At 42.8% G+C, this 17,664-nt stretch overlaps 1 protein-coding gene across 1 annotated transcript; it reads right to left on the bottom strand.

The window, feature by feature from the left end:
- Positions 1–3,381: 3,381 nt before the first annotated feature.
- LOC135481256 (probable proline--tRNA ligase, mitochondrial) lies at positions 3,382–17,662 on the bottom strand. The gene is made up of 13 exons (XM_064761101.1): positions 17,254–17,662; positions 16,457–16,634; positions 16,194–16,267; positions 12,950–13,027; positions 11,676–11,748; positions 8,906–9,013; positions 8,322–8,415; positions 7,722–7,753; positions 6,998–7,068; positions 6,774–6,853; positions 5,860–5,995; positions 4,793–4,972; positions 3,382–4,092 (listed from the first exon to the last, which is right to left on the bottom strand). The coding sequence occupies exons 1-13, from the start codon at positions 17,506–17,508 to the stop codon at positions 3,970–3,972; spliced, it is 1,482 nt and encodes a 493-aa protein (XP_064617171.1). The 5' UTR covers positions 17,509–17,662; the 3' UTR covers positions 3,382–3,969.
- Between the last annotated feature and the right edge of the window lie 2 nt (positions 17,663–17,664).

The raw sequence follows: 17,664 nt of genomic DNA, 5'->3' as shown, positions 1-17,664 counted from the left end.
AGTGACTTTGTTGACTGAGAGGAACTAAGTCTAAAACAAGAGGAAAGAAAAGCTGAATACACAATGCACTGTGTGGCGTTTTGTTGTTCACTCCAATTAACCTGATGTAAAGGCTATTCAGTTAGACCTATGCCACGGATAGCCACATGTGCCAATACATTTTTAAAAAAGAAGACTGCAACGTTTACTATACACAGTAGGCCTATAACGTTAACTCTGTGCTATTGTTAGCCGATTTCATCAACCTAAATGTAAAATTGGTAATTTTAAATGTTGTGAACACCGAATTATCCGATGTCTACAGGACAGTTCCTCCTCAATATCAGACATCTGTCGATCAGAACAGCGTTACTTGCCTTCTCCCCCCTGCTTATCCCAACACATCCTAGACATCTGATCACTGGTTAACTTTGACAACACGTGTCGTTGTTGTTGGTGTGACATGTCAAACACTGAAGACCTCCAATAGGGGAGATAACTGTAACTGCACAGGCCATATTTCGGTGTCTGTTTGACATAAATTTACATACCATGCCATGATAATTACATCTTAATATCCAACTTATGTGATAACCTCGAAGAATTAATAGTGAATCATTTATGTTATATGAATTTTACAAAAAAGTAAAAAAAAATGTTCCGAGTTAAATGGTGAGTTTACTTTAGTCATTTCATGACTGGGTTTCATCAAGAGGATGGTATCATAGCACAGCTTATTAATCCTGAGGACACAAAACACAAAGCTTAACCAAGTTCCAGTTGGCTGACATGGGCAGGGCTACCAGTGTGTGATACGGGCAGGGCTACCAGTGTGTGGCACGGGCAGGGCTACCAGTGTGTGAGACGGACAAGGCTACCAGTGTGAGGCTCAGGAAGGGCTACCAGTGTGTGATACGGGCAGGGCTACCAGTGTGTGGCACGGGCAGGACTACCAGTGTGGCACGTGCAGGGCTACCAGTGTGTGGCTCGGGAAGGGCTACCAGTGTGTGACACGGGCAAGGCTACCAGTGTGTGGCATGGGCAGGGCTACTAGCGTGTGGCTCGGGCAGGGCTACCAGTGTGTGACACGGGGAGGGCTACCTGTGTGTGACACGGGCAGGGCTACCAGTGTGTGGCATGGGCAGGGCTACCAGTGTGTGGCTCGGGCAGGGCTACCAGTGTGTCACATGGGCAGGGCTACCAGTGTCACATGGGCAGGGCTACCAGTGTGTGGCACGGGCAGGGCTACCAGTGTATGACACGGGCAAGGCTACCAGTGTGTGACACGGGCAAGGCTACCAGTGTGTGGCACGGGCAGGGCTACCAGTGTGTGGCTCGGGCAGGGCTACCAGTGTGTCACATGGGCTGGGCTACCAGTGTGTCACACGGGTAGGGCTACCAGTGCGTCACATGGACAGGGCTACCAGTGTGTGGCACAGGCAGGGCTACCAGTGTGCGACACGGGCAAGGCTACCAGTGTGTGACACGGGCAAGGCTACCAGTGTGTGACACGGGCAAGGTTACCAGTGTGTGACACGGGCAGGGCTACCAGTGTGTCACACGGGCAGGGCTACCAGTGTGGCACAGGCAGGGCTACCAGTGTATGGCTCGGGAAGGGCTACCAGTGTGTCACATGGGCAGGGCTACCAGTGTGTGGCAAGGGCAGGGCTACCAGTGTGTGGCATGGGCAGGGCTACCAGTGTGTGGCTCGGGCAGGGCTACCAGTGTGTCACACGGGCAGGGCTACCAGTGTGTCACATGGGCAGGGCTACCAGCGTGTGGCACGGGCAGGGTTACCAGTGTGTGGCTCGGGCAGGGCTACCAGTGTGTCACACGGGCAGGGCTACCAGTGTGTCACACGGGCAGGGCTACCAGTGTGTGGCACAGGCAGGGCTACCAGTGTGTGACACGGGCAAGGCTACCAGTGTGTGACACGGGCAGGGGTACCAGTGTGTGACACGGGCAGGGCTACCAGTGTGTGGCACGGGCAGGGCTACCAGTGTGTGACACGGGCAAGGCTACCAGTGTGTGGCACAGGCAAGGCTACCAGTGTGTGGCATGGGCAGGGCTACCAGTGTGTGGCTCGGGAAGGGCTACCAGTGTGTGGCATGGGCAGGGCTACCAGTGTGTGACATGGGCAGGGCTACCAGTGTGTGACACGGGAAGGGCTACTAGTGTGTGACACTGGCAGGGCTACCAGTGTGTGAAATGGGCAGGGCTACCAGTGTGTCACACGGGCAAGGCTACCAGTGTGTGACACAGGCAAGGCTAACAGTGTGTCACACAGGCAAGGCTACTGGTGTGTCACACTCTGTGGCTCAGTAAGGGCTACCAGTGTGTGACATGGGCAGGGCTACCAGTGTGTGACACAGGCAAGGCTACCAGTGTGTGACACAGGCAAGGCTACCAGTGTGACACGGGCAGGGCTACCAGTGTGTGAAACGGGCAGGCCTACCAGTGTGTGACACAGGCAAGTCTATCAGTGTGTGAAACAGGCAAGGCTAACAGTGTGTGACACAGGCAAGTCTACCAGTGTGTCACACTCTGTGGCTCAGTAAGGGCTACCAGTTTGCGACATGGGCAGGGCTACCAGTGTGTGACACAGGCAGGGCTACCAGTGTGTGACACGGGCAAGGCTACCAGTGTGTGTCTCAGTAAGGGCTACCAGTGTGTGACACGGGCAAGGCTATTAGTGTGTGACACGGCCGGGCTATCGGTGTGTGACACGGGCAGGGCTACAGGTGTGTGACACGGGCAGGGCTACTGGCGTGTGACACGGGCAGGGCTACCGGCATGTGATACGGGCAGGGCTATCGGCTTGTGACACGGGCAGGGCTACCATTGTGTGACACGGGCAGGGCTACCAGCGTGTGACATGGGCAGGGCTAACAGTGTGTGACGCGGGCATGGCTACCAGTGTGTGGCTGGGGCAGGACTACCAGTGTGTGGCTTGGGAAGGGCTACCAGTGTGTGACACGGGCAGGGCTATCACTCTGTGGCACGGGCATTGCTACCACTGTGCGGCCCAGGCAGGACTACCAGTGTGTGGCTCAGGAGGGGCTACCAGTCTGTGACACGGGCAGGGCTACTAGTGTGTGACTTACCATGGTCTAAAAACCAGTAAACTGGTATAAAGTACACACAGAACCAGTTGGTAAGTTTGATTTACCTGGTACTTGACATCAGCATTTGTCAGAGGTATAGACTTCTATTGATGTTGATCACATAATGCAATACTTCTAATTGGACATAACATTTTATGTATTTTAATCCCATACATAAGTATTTGTATGTATTTTATTATGGTACAAAATTTTTTTATGGTACAAAAATACAAACAGGATGAAGATTTAAAGAATAATTTTCCTTTCATTTTGTTTTTATTCTTCAATTATGGTACCCGCCTGTTGAAATTCTCAACAGTCCTGCTGCTGTTATCTTCAAGAACTCTAACTCAGATTTGCCTTATTCATATTAGACCTACATTGAACTAAATCACAACAAATTAAAGAAACAACAACCTATTCCTCAAACTTTCCTCCATCATAGATAATGTTACATGCTTATGCCCAATACATTATAATAATTCAATTTTTCCATGAAACTAAATTCACAATATTCGCTGTAATTATTAAGTTATGTTCGTCAATTTAGCCCCATTACACACTAAGCAGACTGTCCTTGTCAAGAATGACAGGGTATTGTCTCTATACAGGAGAGTTTATCAAACAGCTGATCCTCTGTCATTGTCTCTGTGGCTCCAGAGGCTACCTATATCAGTTCTTGTCAAGAATGACAGGGTATTGTCTCTATACAGGAGAGTTTATCAAACAGCTGATCATCTGTCATTGTCTCTGTGGCTCCAGAGGCTACCTATATCACATCTTGTCAAGAATGACAGGGTATTGTCTCTATACAGGAGAGTTTATCAAACAGCTGATCCTCTGTCATTGTCTCTGTGGCCCCAGAGGCTACCTATATCAGTTCTTGTCAAGAATGACAGGGTATTGTCTCTATACAGGAGAGTTTATCAAACAGCTGATCCTCTGTCATTGTCTCTGTGGCTCCAGAGGCTACCTCTATCACTTCAAACATGGCAGGCGTCTGTAAAGCCTGGTAAAACATAAACCAAGAGAGAAATTCGTACAAAACCAAATACTCAAGCTGAAAAAGTAAAATTGTCAAATAATTATAACATAATGTATTGCAATTGCATAGGGTTTACCTGTTCCTTATTTATATAGCATTTGGCAAATACTTAGGATAAAGCATGGACTGACAACGCACTGAACAGTCAATATGGCTTACTCCGAACGGAAAGGAAAATACAGGTACCATGAATTATATCACTGAATATCTCCTGATGGCTTCAAAATATCCACATACACAAGATGTTCCAGACTGACCCTGGTTGTTCCCTTTAAATCTTACCACATAGCAATGTTAGGATGTCCCAGTACACCCTAACATGTACCTTAACATTCGGTATGCAGGTAGGACTGACTGTATCAAAAATATCAAAGTAACCCCTCATTGCTTCTATGTAGGACATCATGAATATCTTCATTTATTGATGACACCAGTGTTTTCCATCATATCATAAATACTGTAATTCTTCAACCTCTTCAACTATCTTTGAAGCCAATATTTTTAATCATTCTGAGAGAACTAAGGGGTGTAAAGAAATATTTTAATAGTAATTAAATGTATAAATTTCACTGAAAAAAAGTGCTTTAAAGGTCAAAAATGTAGAAGATTTACAGAAGATGAGATTTAAGATCAGGTTTAATTATGTGGGTTACAGCGGTTTTACCGTTTTTCCAGCCACAACTATGTAAGGAAACCCTAATCTCTTGGCTTCGTACAGTCGTTTGCCGATGGTCATCTGCGTCCTGTCATCTATCACAACCTCATTTGTTAGTGCGGCATTCAATGAGAGGCGATCAGACAGGCACTCCGCTAAATCCAAACACACACCTGCTTTATAGCCTGCCTGCAAACACAGTATTAACTGATTTATTAATTACTGATTGACAGGTGTGTAATGACATGTACGTGTGGAAGATTAGCAGAGATTTCAGGCCTTCATTGTGTCACTCATCACAACTGCAACCAGGATGCTCATTTCAGACACTTTTAGGAAAATTTAGGGTTTTTTAAAAAAATTATTAACAGAATGAAATCATGAATGAATTATAGACAGAGAATGATATTTACTTAATTATTTGGTTAATGTTTTACGCCATACTCAAGAACACTTTCCTTATTTTACAGCAGCCGGCATTATTGTGGGAGGAAACCAGGCATAACCCAGGAGAAACCTATGACCTCCCTCAGGTTGGTGACAGACCTTCCCAAGTATGGCCGAAGAGGAAGCCAGCATGAGCTGGACTTGAACTCACAGTGACCGCATTGGTTTGAGGCTCCTGGGTCATAGCACCGCTCTGGCAGGCTCTTAACCACCTCGGCCACTGAGGCCCCAAATAATATTTAGACAGGAGTTATGATCTAGTAATACATTTATGTCTTCTTAATCTCCTCAAGCCTTAGATTTATGTGTGCCCAATGTTCAAGTTTTGACATTTCATTACAACATTGTACGCATCAGCAAATTTGGAAAGAGGATGACTTAAAACAAACTAGTTTTCTTCAGTTAGCATTTAGAAGCTGATTTGAATTAAGAAGCTCAGTTGATAACAATACTGGAATCAATACGGGAATGTCATGCATGAAAAAAATGAAGGAGTTATCCACAGGCAATGTCAAGTTTGTTTACAAATGTTTTTATCAAGTCCCTGAAGCTATTGGGCAGTTTCTAGTTGAGACTACAAGAGGGTGGCTGTGTTCAAGTTTCACACAGAAAACTTGGTTGTAGGTTACCTTCTGGGGGATGATCAAGACTTGGTAAGGAGCCAGAAGGTGTGGCCAACGAATCTGATTCTCCAGAGACAGCACCTCCAACCCTGACTGCAAGATTCGGGTCACTCCAAGCCCGTAACAGCCCATCTGTAGTAACCTGGGAGAAAGAGGGCATTATCACAGAGGAGGAGCAGCAGGCCATTATCACAGAGGAGGGGTGGCAGGCCATTATCACAGAGGAGGATTGGTAGGCCATTATCACAGAGGAGGGGCAGCAGGACATTATCACTGAGGAGGGGGTGGCAGGCCAGTATCACAGAGGAGGGGGTGGCCACCCATTATCACAGAGGAGGGGTGGCAGGCCATTATCACAGAGGAGGGGCAGCAGGACATTATCACTGAGGAGGGGGTGGCAGGCCAGTATCACAGAGGAGGGGTGGCAGGCCATTATCGCAGAGGAGGAGCAGCAGGCCATTATCACAGAGGAGGGGTGGCAGGCAATGCATGAATAAACAATTACATGTACCACTAACAACATATGTAAAGCACTGAAGACATGGCTCATTTTGGCAGGTGCAATAAATCAGTGTGGTAGGTGTTATAACTCTTCTTGGAAGATGTAACGAATCAGTGTGATAGGTGTAACGGCTCATCTTGGCAGGTGTAACAAATCAGTGACAGGTGTAATGAATCTGTGTGACAGGTGTAATAAATCAGTTAGACAGGTGTAATGAATCTGTGTTACAGGTGTAATAAATCACTTAGACAGGTGTAATAAACCAATTTGACAAGAGTAATGTATCTTTTTAAGAAGGCAGTGAAGATCTGCCTAACACCAACAGTTCCAATTAGTAAATACTTGATAAAAAATTAATAAAATATTATTAGGAAACATGTATGTGACAGAGTGACAAACACAAGCAGATACAACTTACTCCTGTTTGCCTGTCTCTGTCTGGAAGGTAGCATTCAATGGTTTGGAATATTTTGTTCCTAGGAAAAATGTATGTCCCACCTGCAAACCAATCAAATATGACACATATGACAACAGGTGACATCACAGGTAAGCATAGGCTGCTCTCGCTATCTTACATTACAGCTGCTCATGTTTTCTCTTTAAAAGTTTCTCTTCTTGTTTTTAGCACACACTTCCACACACCTCTATCCCAATTTTGTCTGTCAAATTTGGTCCACAATCTGACCTTGAGCACGTCTGACTGCTCTGGCTGTCTGTAACATAAAAGTGTTCAAATCACATGCCAAATGTACCAATGAGGCTAGAACTTAACTCCACAGCATTTATTGTATTTCACTTAATGCCTGCTACATAAAAATGCATTTCTGAAGCACCCGAAGGCCTGAAAAGTTCTCAGGTAAGGAATTAATCAAACTTCACAAACAGTGGCAGTACGTGTATAAGGCAGGTGAATAAATCAGAATTAAGAAAAATGTGTCGCTCAGCTGAAATATAATACAGTTTTTTTTTTGTCTCTTGTTTTGTCAAGTTTAAAAGTTTTGAGAAAAAAGAAGAAGAAAGTTAAGTACTGTATTGGTGGAGGTTTGTCTTCATAGCCTGGGTTATAAACTTGAGTACCACATTTAATAAACAAGTGTACAGTGACAGTGATCATAATCAATCTATCAGAGGAAATTTAAAAAACAGAATTTATAATAAACAATATTTACAACATTACATCATCAAAAGTATACATTATACCAAAATAAAATTTGTACCATTTCCTATCCTTTAGGATCAAACCAACTTATTCATTTATTTATCTGACTGCCCTTCAACACTGTACATGAGGATTTTTTCCTCATACCATGAGGGTAAGGCTTATGATGAGAGACAGCCAGGTTTCGACCCTCACCAGGTACCTTACCTACTAACTCCTGGTTCCATCCTAGGCCACAACTATGGACAAAAACAACCACACATTACCATCACATTTCTCACAAGTATTTATTTACACGATCATTGTTTACAACACTTCCCTCAGATGTATATGACAGTATACAGATTTAAGGCTTTTATTTTAGAAAACAAAACCCAAGGATAATACTGCAAGTATCTGACAAACAACCAGGAGTTAACACAAAGCCAAACCAAAAAGGAGTTGAATTAAACAGGAGACCTCGCAGGTAAGAGACTACAGTTTTCAACTATTACCTCTCTTAGGTCCACCTTTTCCGAAAAGTTAAACTTTGTATTGTTGGTGAAACAACACAAGGCTTGTAAAATTGAAAAAATTTAATTCAAGCTTAATGAAAAAATTAAAACCACAGTGTGCTAAATTACATTTCTTAAAGCTTCTAGAATTTCTCATTATTTTCACCATAACAAGATTATGCAAATAATACAATTACGTTCAGTATCTCTACATTCAACAACGACAAATGTTGAAAATAAATTGTTAGCATTTGACCTGTGTTAACAATGGATAAATTTTATCCCATATCTATCCGCAGAACATTGAACTTACTCTGAACAAATGAGAAGTTTGTCCTGTCCTATATCTGCTAGGATGTGAAACTCATGAGACAGATCTCCCCCTATAGCACCAGAGTCCCCAGCAACTGGAACAGAGTGGGATTTGAACTCACATCCTCATCTGCCAAAGGTGTGACTCAAATAGAGTGTTCAACCAATAAAGACTACAACACTTCAATACAATTTCTGTAGTTCCTCAATAGTTTGTAGACCTACATGTTCCAAGGGCTGCAAAACTGAGTGAAGTTTAAGGCTTTATTAATCGTAATTTTGTGCGTGTGTACAGATCAAAGGTTTGTCATGCAAATACCATGTAGCTTTACTTCCTGCTTTCAGGACGACTCCTATTTAAAACATTAGACTTCAGGATGACCATTGTAGAAGCCTTGGGTAACCTCATGTCACAAATTTTACCTAATCACCTTAAAACATCAGTAAGGCTTCACCACACAAAAAATGCAGACCATGTGGCATGGTAGCCTTCACACAGAAATTATACATTATAAAACAGTGACAGATTAATGCTGGCAGATTAGTGCCCAAAGATCAGTTTGTGAGAATCAATTTACCACTCACCTCTAATATAATTTAAGTGTAGCCTGTTGAATATACTGATGTAGGCATTGTTAATTCTCTCATAAGTTTCCTTTGCATTTTCTTCAGATGAATCAAAAGTATATAAATCTGCAACAAAAACATGGCATAAAGTGGATTACTACATGTACAAGTCATGTTCTGTATCTGCAGAAAATACATGTACAAGTCATGGGCTGTATCTGCAGAAAATACATGTACAAGTCATGGGCTGTATCTGCAGAAAATACATGTCCAAGTCATGGGCTGTACCTGCAGAAAATACAAGTCATGGGCTGTACCTGCAGAAAATACATGTACAAGCCATGGGCTGTACCTGCAGAAAATACACGTACAATTTTAGATATTTATTTGATTGGTGTTTTATGCCGTACTCAAGAATATTTCACTTATACGATGGCGGCCAGCATTATGGTGGGCAGAAACCGGGCATAGCCCGGGGGAAACCCACAACCATCCGCAGGTTGCTGCCAGACCGTCCCACGTACGGCCGGAGAGGAAGCCAGCATGAGCTGGACTTGAACTGACAGCGACCGCATTGGTGGAAGACTCCTGGGTCATTACGCTGCGCTAGCATGCTAACTAACTGAGCCAAGAAGGCCCCGTAATACAAGCCATGGGCTCTACCTGCAGAAAATACATGTACAAGCCATGGGCTGTACCTGCAGAAAATACATGTATAAGCAACAGGCTCTACCTGCAGACAATACATGGACAAGCCATGGGCTCTACCTGCAGAAAATACATGTACAAGCCATGGGCTGTACCTGCAGAAAATACATGTATAAGCAACAGGCTCTACCTGCAGAAAATACATGTACAAGCCATGGGCTGTACCTGCAGAAAATACATGTACAAGCCATGGGCTGTACCTGCAGAAAATACATGGACAAGTCATGGGCTGTACCTGCAGAAAATACATGTACAAGCCATGGGCTGTACCTGCAGAAAATACATGTACAAGGCAGCTGCTGTACCTGCTGAAAATATATTTACAAGCCAGCAGTGTTCCCTGCAGAAAATACATGTACATCTTCTGCTGTACCTGCAGAAAATACATGTATAAGCCAGGGGCTGTACCTGCAGAAAATACATGTATAAGCCATGGGCTGTACCTGCAGAAAATACATGCACAAGCCATGGGCTGTACCTGCAGAAAATACATGTACAAGTCATGGGCTATACCTGCAGAAAATACATGTACAAGTCATGGGCTGTATCTGCAGAAAATACATGTATAAGCCATGGGCTGTACCTGCAGAAAATACATGTACAAGTCATGGGCTGTACCTGCAGAAAATACATGTATAAGCAACAGGCTCTACCTGCAGAAAATACATGGACAAGTCATGGGCTGTACCTGCAGAAAATACATGTACAAGCCATGGGCTGTACCTGCAGAAAATACATGGACAAGTCATGGGCTGTACCTGCAGAAAATACATGGACAAGTCATGGGCTCTACCTGCAGAAAATATATGTATAAGCAACAGGCTCTACCTGCAGAAAATACATGTACAAGCCATGGGCTGTACCTGCAGAAAATACATGTACAAGCCATGGGCTGTACCTGCAGAAAATACATGGACAAGTCATGGGCTGTACCTGCAGAAAATACATGGATAAGTCATGGGCTCTACCTGCAGAAAATACATGTACAAGCCATGGGCTGTACCTGCAGAAAATACATGGACAAGTCATGGGCTGTATCTGCAGAAAATACATGGACAAGTCATGGGCTCTACCTGCAGAAAATACATGTATAAGCAACAGGCTCTACCTGCAGAAAATACATGTACAAGCCATGGGCTGTACCTGCAGAAAATACATGTACAAGCCATGGACTGTACCTGCAGAAAATACATGGACAAGTCATGGGCTGTACCTGTAGAAAATACATGTACAAGCCATGAGCTGTCCATGTCAATACATGGAAAATGTCCCTGCTTTCCACACAAATTCCACCATTCCCATACTTTTTTCATGGTTTTTTCCCAAACCATGGCCATAAACCATGGAAATCTACAGCCGGGTGCAGAATAAAACCATTTCTTCACGGCATGCATTTAAACAAAAGCAAATGAAAAGTATTACAAGCATAATTATTGCATACCGGCATTACCAACATTCTTATTGCACATAGGCATTAACAACATTCATACTGCATACTGGCATTACCAACATTCTTATTGCACACCAGTATTACCAACATTCTTATTGCACATTGACATTAACAACATTCATATTGCACATCGGCATTAACAACATTCATAATGCATACCGGCATTACCAACATTCTTACTGCACATCGGCATTAACAACATTCATGCCGCATACTGGCATTACCAACATTCTTATTGCACATCGGCATTACCAACATTCTTATTGCACATCGGCATTAACAACATTCATACTGCATACCGGCATCAGCAACATTCATATGGCATACCAGCATTAGCAACATCCATATGGCATACCAGCATTAGCAACATTCATATGGCATACCAGCATTAGAAACATTCATATGGCATACCTGCATTAGCAACATTCTTATTGCACATCGGCATTAACATTCATATGGCATTCCAGCCTTAGCAACATTCATATGGCATACCAGCATTAGCAACATTCATATGGCATACCTGCATTAGCAACATAGCAACATTGTACACTTTTGTGCAAAACAAAAAAAAACCTTGTCTGCATCAGTCGATATTTATTCAATAACGATTCAATATTATCCCACGCTTACCTTTCATTTCAAATTCCCGTCCTCTTAATAAACCATATTTCGGTGCCATTTCATCACGAAACTTGCGAGTGGTCTGAAATTGAGCAGTTTAATGTAAGTATCAAGATAAGAGGCAGTAAAACAAGTAAGCACAATACTTCTTGGAGCACCTCACATCTACACGTAATATATCACCACAAGTTTTTCTGTAAGCACGGGATGGAACACTACAGACACGTGTCGCAGATATCTGGACATTACTTCACACTGCACACACGTGTCGCAGATATCTGGACATTAATTCACACTACAGACACGTGTCGCAGATATCTGGACATTAATTCACACTACACACACGTGTCGCAGATATCTGGACATTAATTCACACTACAGACACGTGTCGCAGATATCTGGACATTAATTCACACTCCAGACACGTGTCTCAGATATCTGGACATTAATTCACACTGCACACACGTGTCGCAGATATCTGGACATTAATTTACACTGCACACACGTGTCGCAGATATCTGGACATTAATTCACACTACAGACACGTGTCGCAGATATCTGGACATTAATTCACACTCCAGACACGTGTCGCAGATATCTGGACATTAATTCACACTACACACACGTGTCACAGATATCTGGACATTAATTCACACTACAGACACGTGTCGCAGATATCTGGACATTAATTCACGCTACACACACGTGTCGCAGATATCTGGACATTAATTCACACTACACACACGTGTCGCAGATATCTGGACATTAATTCACACTACACACACGTCGCAGATATCTGGACATTAATTCACACTACACACACGTGTCGCAGATATCTGGACATTAATTCACACTACACACATGTGTCGCAGATATCTGGACATTAATTCGCACTACACACACGTGTCGCAGATATCTGGACATTAATTCACACTACACACACGTGTCACAGATATCTGGACATTACTTCACACTACAGACACGTGTCGCAGATATCTGGACATTAATTCACACTACAGACACGTGTCGCAGATATCTGGACATTAATTCACCATGTCACTATTAATCGTGGACTTTGGTCTCCTAGGATATTCCACCACGTATCTGAGGAATGGATATAAAGAATACCCACACTTCTGAAATTCTCATAATAATGTAACAAACCATAATGATATATTGAAATAAACTGACTACACTAAATTACATTTAGTTAATTTAATTTCAGCAAATTAAGAAATAGCCATTCAAAAAAACGGCACTAGCAATCGTATAGACGACTGTACCTGATACAGCATAATGGGTAGTGTTCTATAGGAGATAGGCTGAGACCCCACCAGGTCTGTGACGGCTTCTTCATGTGTCTGAGAAAATTGAGAAAATTCATTTGCTTGTATACATATATACATGTAAATTAACCAGACAGTTGTCAAAAAAGCACGCCTACTATTTAAACTTAGGTGTAATTAATGACCTACAGTATTTCACCTGAAGTTTAGCATTTGACATATTTAGCTCTCATTAATTTATCCATCTTTAATTCAGGGCCTCTTCACAATTTTTTGTGAAATGTTTTACGGCCTTTATGTGAAGTGTTGGTATCACAGCTACCATTTTACAGCCTTTATGTGAAGTGTTGTCATCAGAACTACCATTTTACGGCCTTTATGTGAAGTGTTGGCATCAGAACTACCATTTTACGGCCTTCATGTGAAGTGTTGTCATCAGAACCACCATTTTACGGCCTTTATGTGAAGTGTTGTCATCACAGCTACCATTTTACGGCCTTTATGTGAAGTGTTGTCATCAGAACTACCATTTTACGGCCTTTATTTGAAGTGTTGTCATCAGAACTACCATTTTACGGCCTTTATTTGAAGTGTTGTCATCAGAACCACCATTTTACGGCTTTTATGTGAAGTGTTGTCATCACAGCTACCATTTTACGGCCTTTATGTGAAGTGTTGTCATCACAGCTACCATTTTACGGCCTTTATGTGAAGTGTTGTCATCACAGCTACCATTTTACGGCCTTTATGTGAAGTGTTGTCATCAGAACTACCATTTTACGGCCTTCATGTGAAGTGTTGTCATCACAGCTACCATTTTACGGCCTTTATGTGAAGTGTTGTCATCACAGCTACCATTTTACAGCCTTTATGTGAAGTGTTGTCATCAGAACTACCATTTTACGGCCTTTATGTGAAGTGTTGGCATCAGAACTACCATTTTACGGCCTTCATGTGAAGTGTTGGCATCAGAACTACCATTTTACAGCCTTTATGTGAAGTGTTAGCATCAGAACTACCATTTTACGGCCTTTATGCGAAGTGTTGTCATCACAGCTACCATTTTACAGCCTTTATGTGAAGTGTTGTCATCAGAACTACCATTTTACGGCCTTCAAGTGAAGTGTTGGCATCAGAACTACCATTTTACGGCCTTCATGTGAAGTGTTGGCATCAGAACTACCATTTTACGGCCTTCATGTGAAGTGTTGGCATCAGAACTACCATTTTACGGCCTTCATGTGAAGTGTTGGCATCAGAACTACCATTTTACGGCCTTTATGTGAAGTGTTGTCATCAGAACTACCATTTTACGGCCTTCATGTGAAGTGTTGGTATCAGAACTACCATTTTATGGCCTTCATGTGAAGTGTTGGCATCAGAACTACCATTTTACGGCCTTTGTGTGCTACTGAAAGTGCATTTTTACATGCCAAACATTAGGTAAAATACAGTACCGGGTAATACCAACGGTGTCATATAAATAGGAAACACTTCACTAGACTGTAGGTTATCTGTCATCTATCATATGATCCATATTAGAATACAGTACCTGTGTTTAAACATGAGTTTCAACAGCAGTAGCCTGTTTATTACAATAGTATATGTCTATGTTATAAAAGATAACACTATAAAACTGTTCTCCTGGACAGTGTAAATTATTTATTGATGTTGCGGCAACAACCTATCACCTTCAAAAGAGTAAGGTGCTAAACAAAAAGAATTCTTATTTATATTAAAGTTACATACAAAAACAAAGTGAACAAACCAGTATGTACCAGTTTCATGGTGAACATAGTTCACATTCATGGTTGCAGTATAGAATGAGTCTATACAATTTTAAACAATGAGACACCTGGAGCTGGTATATTGTGACAGAATTTGAATATAATACAGTTTTACACGAGTGAACAAATTTTACCATGTTGAGGTACATTTACACAAGCTAATTAACATTTTTTGAACACTGTGTCCCATGTGTGGGTTAAGAAAACCATAGTCCATGTCATGTCTGACTTACAGGCCCCAGGCAATAGTCCATGTCATGTCTGACTTATAGGCCATGGGCAGTAGTCCATGTCATGTCTGACTTATAGGCCATGGGCAGTAGTCCATGTCATGTCTGACTTACCAGCCCCAGGCAATAGTCCATGTCATGTCTGACTTATAGGCCATGGGTAGTAGCCCATGTCATGTCTGACTTATAGGCCATGGGTAGTAGTCCATGTCATGTCTGACTTACCAGCCCCAGGCAATAGTCCATGTCATGTCTGACTTACTGGCCCCAGGCAATAGTCCATGTCATGTCTGACTTATAGGCCATGGGCAGTAGTCCATGTCATGTCTGACTTACTGGCCCCAGGCAATAGTCCATGTCATGTTTGACTTACTGGCCCCAGGCAATAGTCCACGTCATGTCTGACTTACTGGCACCAGGCAACAGCCCATGTCATGTCTGACTTATAGGCCATGGGCAGTAGTCCATGTCATGTTTGACTTACTGGCCCCAGGCAATAATCCATGTCATGTCTGACTTACTGGCCCCAGGCAATAGTCCACGTCATGTCTGACTTACTGGCCCCAGGTAACAGCCCATGTCATGTCTGACTTACAGGCCCCAGGCAATAGTCCATGTCATGTCTGACTTACCAGCCCCAGGCAATAGTCCATGTCATGTCTGACTTACCGGCCCCAGGCAATAGTCCATGTCACGTCTGACTTACAGGCCCCAGGCAATAGTCCATGTCATGTCTGACTTATAGGCCATGGGTAGTAGTCCATGTCATGTCTGACTTACCGGCCCCAGGCAATAGTCCATGTCATGTCTGACTTACAGGCCCCAGGCAATAGTCCATGTCATGTCTGACTTATAGGCCATGGGTAGTAGTCCATGTCATGTCTGACTTACCAGCCCCAGGCAATAGTCCATGTCATGTCTGACTTACTGGCCCCAGGCAATAGTCCATGTCATGTCTGACTTATAGGCCATGGGCAGTAGTCCATGTCATGTCTGACTTACTGGCCCCAGGCAATAGTCCATGTCATGTTTGACTTACTGGCCCCAGGCAATAATCCATGTCATGTCTGACTTACTGGCCCCAGGCAATAGTCCACGTCATGTCTGACTTACTGGCCCCAGGCAACAGCCCATGTCATGTCTGACTTACAGGCCCCAGGCAATAGTCCATGTCATGTCTGACTTACTGGCCCCAGGCAATAGTCCATGTCATGTCTGACTTACCGGCCCCAGGCAATAGTACATGTCATGTCTGTCCTTCAATTTAAACAGCTCTGACCCCATGGAATCCCACCGACCTATTCAACATCAAAAAAGAAAAAAATCAAATAAAACTTTAATTTATGTTATAGAGCAATAATAACACTTTAGTTATAGTAGCACTGGACAAATAATTATTTCAAGAAGATACAAGTCCACAACTAAATCAGTAATATTAAAATCATTTCACTGAACACTGCATCAATACATGTGGTTAAAATACTCACCGGTTTTTTGCCAAAGGTGTTTGCTTGTCATTGTTGTCAGCATCAGTTTTTCACATCCCAATGCTTGTAACTCTTCATCTATCAATCGAGACAGTTTCTCAAAAGCTCTTAATCCGAATGGTAACATATGGAAGGCACCTGTATGTCCTTGTGCGATGATATCATTGTATAGCATCAGCTTATAAAACACAGAAATAACAGGAAAACCAATCAAACTTTGTAAAGGTGTTAGATTAATAGATAAGTATATACACAATACCCTCAGTTAAACGCAAATGTCAAGATGAGCAAAACTCGAGATGAGCAAATGTTGAGATGAGCAAATGTCAAGATGAGAGTTTATACACCATCCCACCCAACTCTCCCAGCCCTCAAAAAAAAAAAAATAATGTTCCCATGGATACGATCAAATAACATACAGGAAATACATTTCTTCACACATGAAGTGCTAAAATTTAAACGTACAAATTAAAGCTGTTGAGTGATTGATGGCGATATGAGAGGACAGAAACAGCCTTTGGCTAGAACTAGCCCTACATGGATCTACCCTTTTTTAACACTCCGGTAGAGAGATACAACATTCTATTTACTGTTCTTGGATTTGTGCCAGTGTTCTGCCACCTTGAATGGCTCAGTCAGTACGGTTAGCAAACATCAAGGTGGCGCCATGTTGGGCAAGTCATTTTTCTTGATGCCACGAATTTAACGAAGAAATGAAACACTGTATAATGACGACAGTTTAACGTGAATCACCAGACACACAGAGCAAGTGTAGGCTACAGTACAGTGCATCTAACCTTGTGACTCTTGCAAACCAGGTCTGTTTCTTTCGGCTGTGGTTTTCCAGGGTTTATGAACATTCTTGAAATATACTTTCTCGTATACAGACATCTTTTCTGAATGTGAAAATTTTGCCTTTTCATCGCCAGAAAGGAAGGACTTAATCTGTAATTCCTCAGGCATGTCGACAACAGGATAACACTGTCACTTTGGGCGGCTAGCCGCGTGCATGTGCAAGCGTAAAGTTGAGTTAGATTCATTGGTATCTGCATTAACACTTTTTCTTTGATCTTGATTAAAGTACTGATCTGTGCTACAACTGACCAATTTAGTCAAGTATGGTAACTGGACAACAGATATTTTGGTGAGCCAAACACTGTTCACTTTTGATGTTCAACGCACATTAAAACACGTTTCTTTTTCCGTCT

The sequence above is a fragment of the Liolophura sinensis genome, unplaced genomic scaffold (genome assembly GCF_032854445.1).
Source record: "Liolophura sinensis isolate JHLJ2023 unplaced genomic scaffold, CUHK_Ljap_v2 scaffold_14, whole genome shotgun sequence".
Lineage (NCBI taxonomy): Eukaryota > Metazoa > Mollusca > Polyplacophora > Chitonida > Chitonidae > Liolophura > Liolophura sinensis.
This window is presented reverse-complemented; position numbering and strand designations above follow the sequence as displayed.

Bases quoted from the DNA above. Each gene is read 5' to 3' on its own strand.
- LOC135481256 (XM_064761101.1), bottom strand. From the start codon at position 17,508: ATGCAGATACCAATGAATCTAACTCAACTTTACGCTTGCACATGCACG. The intron at 11,749-12,949 runs GTACAGTCGTCT...GCTCAATTTCAG, and splicing joins TACCCATTATGCTGTATCAG to ACCACTCGCAAGTTTCGTGA. The intron at 4,093-4,792 runs GTAAAACCGCTG...ATGTTTTACCAG, and splicing joins TAGTTGTGGCTGGAAAAACG to GCTTTACAGACGCCTGCCAT.